The sequence below is a fragment of the Geospiza fortis genome, unplaced genomic scaffold (assembly GCF_000277835.1).
Source record: "Geospiza fortis unplaced genomic scaffold, GeoFor_1.0 scaffold96, whole genome shotgun sequence".
Lineage (NCBI taxonomy): Eukaryota > Metazoa > Chordata > Aves > Passeriformes > Thraupidae > Geospiza > Geospiza fortis.
The window spans coordinates 34,551-43,915 of NW_005054454.1; the positions used below are offsets into that span (position 1 = coordinate 34,551).

General features: G+C 53.9%; 2 protein-coding genes across 3 annotated transcripts in view; both read right to left on the reverse strand.

Annotated features, from left to right (window-relative positions):
- The window catches only part of LOC115948635 (nuclear pore complex protein Nup98-Nup96-like), a 7,513-nt gene extending 5,860 nt beyond the window's left edge, over nt 1-1,653 (reverse strand). The window contains exons 1-3 of the mRNA XM_031062619.1: nt 1,482-1,653; nt 946-1,161; nt 24-73 (exon numbers count right to left, since the gene is read on the reverse strand). Of these exons, the coding sequence (XP_030918479.1) occupies nt 24-73; nt 946-1,161; nt 1,482-1,653 (438 nt within the window). The remainder of the gene's footprint in view (nt 1-23; nt 74-945; nt 1,162-1,481) is intronic.
- Nucleotides 1,654-2,509: 856 nt separating this feature from the next.
- LOC102043981 (nuclear pore complex protein Nup98-Nup96) overlaps nt 2,510-9,365 on the reverse strand; it is a 25,075-nt gene continuing 18,219 nt past the window's right edge. The window contains exons 18-23 of one of the 2 annotated variants that reach the window (XM_031062608.1): nt 9,131-9,269; nt 8,718-8,895; nt 7,989-8,153; nt 4,938-5,114; nt 3,801-3,951; nt 2,510-2,925 (exon numbers count right to left, since the gene is read on the reverse strand). In XM_031062608.1, coding sequence (XP_030918468.1) covers nt 2,510-2,925; nt 3,801-3,951; nt 4,938-5,114; nt 7,989-8,153; nt 8,718-8,895; nt 9,131-9,269 — 1,226 coding nt within the window. Of the gene's footprint in view, nt 2,926-3,800; nt 3,952-4,937; nt 5,115-7,520; nt 7,758-7,988; nt 8,154-8,717; nt 8,896-9,130; nt 9,270-9,365 lie in introns of those variants that run through there. The other variant, XM_031062609.1, reaches the window with a different exon arrangement.

Here is a 9,365-nt window from a genome sequence, read left to right on the forward strand (position 1 = left end):
TGCAGGGTCAGCAGGTCCCTCACGGGCTGGCTGCCGGCCAGCTGTGACAGCAGCAGTGCCAGGCGGTGGTCACCTGCAGGGACACCCCTCAGCTGCACACTTTAGAGGCCCCCAACAAGGCTTTGGGCTGGGAGGGATCCTAAAACTCATTCTGTTCCAGCCCCTGCCCATGGCAGGGACCCCTTCCACTAGGTCAGCTGCTCCAAGCATCATCCACTGGGGGATGGAATGGGGAGACCACAACTCCAGTATTTCTTACAAAATAAACCACTCCATATACACCTGGTAAAACAGACAGGGATAAAACCTGCCATAAGGCTCTGAAAATATATGTTTTTAACTCAAATAGAAAATGTCTGAAGAGAAGCTCAATTAAAAAGACCATTCATTAAAACCAAAGGAGTCACTATGAAAACTCCCAGTTCCAAATGCACTCCAGCAGCACTTCCTAACTGGGGATAGCTGACAGAGCCAGAGTGAAGGGGACCAGGGAGTCCAGCAGCAGCTCCTACCCAATCTTCAAGGCCAGGCTGGACAGGGCTTGGAGCAACCAGGGATAATGGAAGGAGTCCCTGCCTGTGGGGGTGGGTGGGACTGGATGGGCTTTAAAGTCCCTTCCAGTCCAGCCCACTCCATGATTTTGTGGTCACTGACAAGGGAACATTTCACATGCAGAGCAGCCAGTGACTATGAGCTCTCTAAGTTTAAACTCTTTGTGCATATCGTTTCTCCTCCACACAAAAGCTGTGATTTAGGAACCTTACAGAATCACAGAATATCCTGAGTGGGACTGACCCCCAGGGATCCCCCAGTGCCAGCCCTGCCCTGCCCAGAGCCCACCAAGCCCAGCCTGGGCATCCCTGGCAGCGCTGGCCAAAGGCTCCTGGAGCTGTGGCAGCCTCGGGGCCGTGCCCATGCCCTGGGCAGCCTGGGCAGTGCCAGCACCCTCTGGGGAAGAAACGTGGCTGCCGTGCCGGGCCAGGGCCACCTCGTCCTCGATGCGCGCGGCCGCCGTCTCCGACAGCCACCGCGAGAACGCGCGGCGCCGCTCCAGCGCCAGCACGTACTCGCTGGGCTCCTCCAGGCTGGCCTCCAGCTCCTTCAGCTTGCCCCAGATGGCCTCACACAACGTCCAGGCCAAGCACCAGTGCTTCACAACGCCTGTGGGGACACACACCAGTGTCAGCAGTGGGAGCACAGAACTCAGAGGGGCTCATCTGAGGGTAACTCTGGAGGGTTCACTGTCCCCCACCCTGGAGGGCTCACTGTCCCCCACCCTGGAGGGCTCACTGTCCCCACTGTGTTTGGCAGGGGCTGCCCAGGGAGCTTTGCAGTGCCCATCCCTGCAGGTGTGCCCTGGAGGTGGCACTGAGTGCTCTGGGCTGGGGACAAGGTGCCCATGGGGCACAGCTGGCACTCCATGGGCTGGCAGGGCTGTGCCAGCCCAAACCATTCAGTGAGAAGGATCATTCAGTACTCACTCTCTGCCACAGTGGGATCCTCAGATGCTTTCCTGGCCCAGTCAGCATAGTCATGGATAGCAGAGACTCCAGGGTTGGGGGCCAGGAGAGGACAGGGCTCATCCATATGGACAGTGCTGTGCTTCAGCTTTATCTCCAGAGGGGTGAGATACAGCTCCTTGTCTCTGTCCATCTTCCATTGCTCCAAACTCAACTTTTCCACGTGAACTTTGAAAGGGGATTCTGTGAGTCTGGAGGAAAAGGGGAGATAGACCAAGTAGCAAAAGTTCTGCATGTTCTCCATGCAAGTGGAGCAGCTCATCCTGCAGCTTGTCCCAATTAACACGACAGTAAAACATGATCCAAGGCATGAAGATCCTGGTGAGAGCCTGAGATTTGGAGCCAGGCTTTGGGACCCTGAACAACCTCGGGTAGTGGAAGGTGTCCCACAGCAGTGGGTTGGAACAAGATGGTCTTTAAGTGTCTAAACCCAAACCTGCTGTGATTCGGTGAGTAAACTGTGACTGAACTCTGCAGAGGCAGCAAGCACACCTTCACCCCACCTCATTCCTCAGCACTTCACATATGCTGGAGAACATCCAGACAAGCTTTCTGGAGCACTTAAATGGTGGGACTGAGCTGTATTCCAGTCTGGTTCAGGTATGGAGACCCTAAAGGCCCATGTGCTGCTGGATGCACAGGCAGTATGAAGGTATCTGGGAATTGAGAAGCTGAACTAGAACTTCCTCAGGTCGGGCAGATGTCCTGAGGGAGAACCAAGAGATTGGAAGTTTCTCAACAACAACTTTAACCCTTCTCTTAAACCTTGTGCTGGGTGACAATGCTGTTTGTTTGATAAAAAAGAAAAACCAAATCCTCTTCCTATGCTATTCCAGGGTTTGACAGAGATATTTTTGTGGAGAAGGGCCATGAAAGAGATCTCCATGGCTAACCCCATATTGCACTGCTCCTGCATGTCAGAAGGAACAGTGCATTCTGCCAGCCATGGAGAGCGAGCCTGTCCCATCCATCCTGAAGGGAAGCACTACTCACGATTTGGGAGCAACGGGAGTGGGCAGGAATCCATATTCCACGGGCTCCAGCTGAGCATCTTCTGCTTCACTGGAGCCACTCAGCTGATCTCCACAATTGACCAGCGTCCAGCTGGGGCCCCAGCCCACGCGGAAGGAGCGGCCCATGAAGAGTCCCATGTCCATGAGGAGCTTCCCCTTCCCGTAGGTGATGGATCTCTCCAGAGGGACGAGCCCGCGCTGCCTGCGCGCCCCCACTGTCTTCACCTGCACCTCAGGCACGGTCGCGGGCACCGCGAACGCCGAGGCCAGCGGTGACCACAGAGCAGCAGAGGGGGCACTGTCCAAAGTCCTGGGGCCCTTGGCATCTGCCACAGCAGCACTTGGTGCCTGGGAAAGGACACTGGCAAACTTGGATTGCAGCAGCCCAGCAGCTGGTGGGGAGAAGCAGGAAGAACGGTTCAGTGGAAGGGCACCTGTATTTCAGAGGGCATTGCTGGGCTTTGAAGGGATTTCAGGAATTGCCAGAACAGCCAGTGGCAAATGTCTGGATGGTGGGATGGAACACAGAGCTAAGTGTGAGTGTGTGCAGTGCTGAGTCCCACTGACCCTCCAGCCCTGCCCACAGAACACATGGGGTGCTCCCAGGAAGGGGAAAGGCACAGCCCCAGCCCAAACTGGGCCATTCCCAAAGGAGTCCCTGATTTCATGTTGGAATCAGCACATCAGAACAGAAGTGGGGCGGTACACGGATCAGCATGGCTCACACACACCTCAGGGCTGTCCCTGCCAGTCATGTGGGCCTTGAATTGACTAACAGATCTGAACTAATGGGTTTCCTCCATCGGGCAGCACCTTCCTGCTTGTTCCCAGAGGTATTGCTCAATATTCCCATGGAAAGCACCACTTAGTGGTGCACTGGGTGCAAGGGGCAAGGTTTGGGCAGTGGGGGAATCTGGTAGGGGCTGCCCTGTGCAGGGCACAGCTGGTGCCCACAGCAGAGCCACCACAGGCCACCTCCAAACCAAGCTGCAAAGTTGGTGCCTCTGGGAGACCTTAAAAGAGGGAAAAACCCACACAAGCAGTAAACAATCTAAAAGAAAAAAAGAAGTTAAAAGATCAGTGCAAGCAGCAGAGGAGGTGAGGAGGTGCTCCAGGCACTGGAGCATTCAGGGCAGGGCTTGTGCTGGAACAGGGAATGAACAGAGGAAGAAGGACTGGCAGGAAGGAACTGCTGCAGACCCCAGGATTTTGCCTGTTCATGTTAAAATTCACCTTTCTTCACACAACCTGTGGTTTCTCACCATACCTGAGTGTCTTTTCTGCCCTTGTGATTTTGAAATGGGAAGCCTTGGGGAGCAGATCTCTTGGGAAGTGTCCATCTTGACAGGTTGCTTCCCAGGATAATCCAGGATCAAATCCAGGTCATCATCATCAGCAAGCAAGGAAGCTTTCATGATCTGAGGATGTGGGAAGCCAAGTCAGAACATCAGCAATCCCTCCCCCAGCTGCAGCTCACTAAGCTCATCAAAATAGCTCTTCCCACCCAAAAAACTCCTACAGGCAGCACATGACCAAACAATACAGCCATGCTGCAAACATTCCAAGGAACAGTGGAGGCACAGCTCAGGCTTGCTGCCTGATGGATGAGGTTTTACAACTACTTCTTACATCAGTGCACAGGACTCATTGGGGAGGGGGTGACATCCCACAATAATCCTCATTTCTTACATCTTAGCTCTGTCTGCTGTATGTCAGCTTAAGGAGTAACTTCTGGTCTATTTGTCATTATAGGGAGAAGCCCAGAAGTGTTCAGGGTTCTGTCCTTCCACACAAATTACAGAGCTGGAGGGACAGGAGCCAGGGAATGGCTGCCAGTGCCAGAGGGCAGGGCTGGATGGGATCTTGGCAATGAGGAATTGTTCCCTGGCAGGGTGGGCAGGCCCTGGCACAGGGTGCCCAGAGCAGCTGGGGCTGCCCCTGGATCCCTGGCAGTGCCCAAGGCCAGGCTGGACACGGGGGACAGTGGAAGGTGTGCCTGCCATGGCAGGGGTGGGATGGGATGGGCTTTATAGTTTTTCTCAACCCAAAAATCTTCTGTGGTACTGTGAAATAAAAGCATCAACACCAAGCCTCAAATCAAGACCAATTACCCCAAAACGGTTTTTTTTTCTATCAAGGCAGAAGGGCCCCAAGGGAGCTGCTCTGGTATCAGTTCAGCTTGTCCCAGTGCCCACAGGCCAGAGTTCTAGAAACTCAGCTCTGGTGTTCAGGTGTTCACGTGTGGGGCTTTCCCCAGAGCAGAGGTGTGGTGTGTGAGCTCAGTCCCACTCCATGGGCTGCACTGATCATCACAGGCTGGTGTGTGACCACCCTTGGGGAGGCAAAAGCATCCTTGAGGAGTGCTCCCCTCATCTCCCAGAGAGGAGCAGGGCAGGACACTGACCTGCAGCACGTAGGGGTTGATGCCCTGGGTGGACGCGATGTGCGTGGACGCTGGCACTGCCTCCTGCTCCTCGGCCAGGGCATCCTCTGCCAAGGGCTCCTGGGCTGGCTCCTGGGTGACGTCTGCCATGTCACTGTCCAGCTCCACCAGCCTGCCCAGCTGCTCCAGCTCCAGGGGCTGCGGATACAGAGGCCAGGTCACACCCACAGGGCACAGCTCAGCCAGGACAGCCACGGCTCCCAGCAGCACCTGTGGGCTCTGCCAAGGCTGCACACCAAGGGCAGGGATGGACACACAGAACCTTCAGGGTGTGCCATGCCAGGGAAGGAGCAGTCCCAGAGCAGCGGTGCCCTCCTGGAGTTTTCCCAGTTCTGCCATGCAGTTTAGGGAACTGTTCTTCAGCAGTGCAGTTCTCACGTGCCCAGTGAAGGGAGAGCTCTGTGTCCTGCCTGCCTCCCTCCCCTCCTCCCAGATCCATCCCATGTGGTACCAACTCCAATCACAGAGCCTACATTCCACAAAGATCTGCATTTCTCATGGTTACTGTAATGGGCAGGCCCTGGCACAGGGTGCCCAGAGCAGCTGGGGCTGCCCCTGGATCCCTGGCAGTGCCCAAGGCCAGGCTGGACACTGGGGCTGGGAGCAGCCTGGCACAGTGGGAGGTGTCCCTGCCATGGCAGGGGTGGCCCTGGATGGACTGTGAGGTCCCTCTTACCCAAACCCTTCCATGATTCCATGGCTAACTGCTCCCATGGGTGTACTTTTGCCCAGCTGGCTCCGTGGGACCTGAGCTCCCTTGCACTGGTTTGATTCTAGTTTAACCATCCCATGACTCAGCTTTGTGTCCTGTGAAAGCCTCATGCTTCCAGCTTCCCAGAAAAAACACAGTCCAGAGCACTGAAGTGATGCAAAAACAGGAGTCAGGAAGCCTAGGCAGGGAGTGCCCTGGGAATCCTGCTCAGGAATTAAGGAGCATGTTCACAAGGCTGTGCTTAGCTCTGTAGAACCAGCCAGGATGGGGTGAAGGTTCTCAGCTGAGATAAAATCGCCTGTGGGGGGCTGTAAGGGGGGAACTGAGCAGCAGGTGCAGAATCTGAGCCTGGCCCCACGTGTGGAACAGATTTACAAGTCAAAATATGGTTACAAACACGCAAGTTTCACTGCTCCCTTCATTGGGCTTTAATGCAGCAAGCTCCCTTGCAATATTAATAAATTCATTAATATTTAACTTAGTGAGGGAAGACAAAGCAAAAACCAAGTCTAGACATTAAATGCTTCTTACAGCCCAAATAACAGTATTAGCAGATGTGTTCTACACCAGGTTTTTGGGAAGTTTTAAGCAATGCCATAATGTTTCTTAGGGTTTTGGGAAGCTGATGTTTTTTCCTAATTTTAGAAATTAAAACCTAAGTTAATGTTATGCAAGTCAGAGAGGTTAATGAACCTGGAGGAGTTTTTGTTAAGTACACTGGATTGTACAAGAATATCTGAATTTATCAGTGATATTCCCAGTGATCCTGAGTGTTTAAAACCTCAGCTCTGTTCCCCCCCGGTCTGAACATGAAGCAGGAAGGGGAGCTGAAGTGATGCTGTTGGGCAGCTCAAAATGCAAATAATTAAGGATCCACTCCAGCAGAGGGATGAATGAGTGGGTGTTAATTAGCTGAGGAGCCAGGAGAGCTGGAGCAGCAGCTGGCCACTGCTCTGGGCCTCTCCACGCAGAATCCAGCAGAGCTGGCAGCTCCAGCCTGCCCCAGCAGCAGGATGCTCTGCCCAGGGAGCAGATGGTGCCTCTGGAATTGCTAACAGGGATCAGGGTCCTGAGGGCCTCTCTCACCTGCCTGGAGAGCTCTGACCACACAAATGGTCAGCAGAGACTCACACTGGGTACCAGGGAGAAGTTCTGTGTTACAAACACAGAACTGCTGAGGTGGGAAAAGCCTCTGAGCCCACCAAGTCCAACCGTGCCCCAGCACTGCCAGGGCCACCACTGACTCCATCCCAAGTGTCACATCCACAGGCTGTGGGATCCCTCAGGGAGGTGACTTCACCACTGCCCTGGGCAACCTGTGCCAGGGCTGGACAGCCCTTTTCAAGAAGAAATTTCCCCAATATCCAACCTATATCTCCCCAGGCACAACTTGAGGCCATTTCCTGCTCCAGCCTCCTGTCAGGAGCTGTGCAGAGCCACAAGGTCCCCCCTGAGCCCCCTTTGAAGCTGAGCCCCTTCCCCAGCTCCCTCAGCCCCTCCTGGGGCTCCAGCTCCATTCCCTGCCCTGGACACGCTCCAGCCCCTCCAGGTCTCTCTTTCCCAGAACTGGACACTCTCTTTTGAGGTGTCACACAGTGCCCAGCACAGGGGACAATCCCTGCTCTGGGGGACAATCCCTGCCCTGGGGCTGTGGCCACACCATGGCTGGGACAGCCCTGGGGCAGGGGCCATTGGCCTCTTGCCCACCTGGGCTCCTGGTACTCCCAGTGAACTAGACCAAACAGTGCCTGTGGATCAAACATTCCTGTGTAAGATGGGCCCGGCACTGAGGATGTTTTGCAAAGGTTTAAAGCAGTCACATCCAACACAAATATGTTTACGAAGCCAGCATATAGCCAGCCTTACAAAAAGTATCATTTTAATAAAAATAGAGCACATTCTTAAAATGGAAAGCAGACAGTCTTGCACACTAATGGTGGTAAAGGCAACTGAGTGCACAGCATCACTGTCCAGGCAGGCAGCACACGGCGGTGGCATTACGGGCGTGCATTTAATAGTCACAAAAACAAGGGTTCTTCCAGAAGAGGTGCAAATCTGCCAAACTCAGACTAGAATTCAAACAAGAAACAAGGGTTGAAAGCCTCCCCGCCCCATCCTTAGTCTGCAATGTCAAGTGTCTCAAAGGAAAACAACACGCAGCCACTCAGGCAGAGCTCAGAAGAGTTTCTGTGAGGCTTCACTCTCCAGATTGCACGTTACTCCAACCACCCCCTTCCCAGGCACAGCTATTCTGCAAATTCCGTGTCATCAACCCCCTTTAGTCACTGCTCTCCTTCTACCTGAGCCGGGGGCGCTGGTTTGCCGTTCAGGGCCATCTGCTGGGGTGGCAGGTGCCCTGGGGGTGGCACAGGTGTGGTCTTTAACTTCTTGGTGTCCACTTTTAAAGGACGATCTTCCTCCTCCTCGTCAGAATCTTGCAAGCCATACTTGGAAAAGTGTGCTACCTGTGTTAAGGAGAAGGACAAATGTGTCACAGCTTGGAAGTGAAATTTCTGGAAGGTCTGAACACTGGGCAGGTGTAACTGTGCCCTATACAGGTGTCCTAACATACAACTCTTCGGACACCTGCAATGAATTCAGCCTCTCTACAGAGGCTGTTGTTTTAAAGTTTATCAGCTGTCGCAGACTCTGGGATGACAGTTCAGTGCTGTAGTGCATGGTAATTGTATGATTTCATATGTGTTATTGATTATGTGTAGTACAAAACCACCTGCTCTAGGCAGGTGGGGGCCACAGTTTTTACCACAGAACTGCAGACTGGTTTGGACTGGGAGAGACCTTAACTCATTCATTCCATGGGCAGGGGCACCTTCCACTAGTGCAGGTTGATCTGTTGGTCCAAGAAGCCCCATCCAACCCGACCTTGAACACTCCCAGGAATGAGGAGCTGCTTTGGTGAGGATGGTTCTCACCAGAGCCCAGGACTCTGACAGCTGTCCAAAGCCAGAATGCCTTGACCTGGGCATGCTGAGGGGCCTGCAGGCCGGGCAGAGCTGCAGGTGGCTCACCTTGAAGACCCAGGAGCCGGTCTCGGGGCGGTACTCCTTGAAGCGCGCGCCCTGCCTGCGGGACACGGCCTCCAGCCGGCCCTCGTAGTCCATCTCGGCCAGCCGCTCGGGGCTCTTGATCAGGCACCGCGACGTCTTGTCCGTGGGCCACACCCCGTCCAGGGTCACCTCGGCTCGCCTGCCAAAGGACAACAGGCTCAGAACCAGGGGCTGGGAACCTGGCCAGGGGAGCAGGGCACAGCCCCGGCCAGGGAAACCCATATCGGCTCTCAAACCCAATCTGTGGTTCAGAAACCTGAAGTAACTCACTGACACTGTAAACTGAATGCACCATTTGGATTTGTCTCCTGGTTGCAGCCTGCAAGCACAGCAGACTGTCAGGGTTCTAAAAATCATCCTTATCTAACACTTACCTATTTAACCCTTCCCCAATGGGAGGTTTTTTTTCGTCGTCAGGGTAAACAATAACTTCTTTTCTCCGGATGTGTACAATCTCATCCAGGTTTAAGTTGGTTAGATTTACTTCTCCTTCGAAGTAAATCGATCCATAACCTGCAGAGCAACGCAAAAGGTCACAATTAAATTGTGAAAAGGTCAATTACATTGTGAAAAGTCACAATTAAAAATGTGAAAAGTCATGTGCCAGAG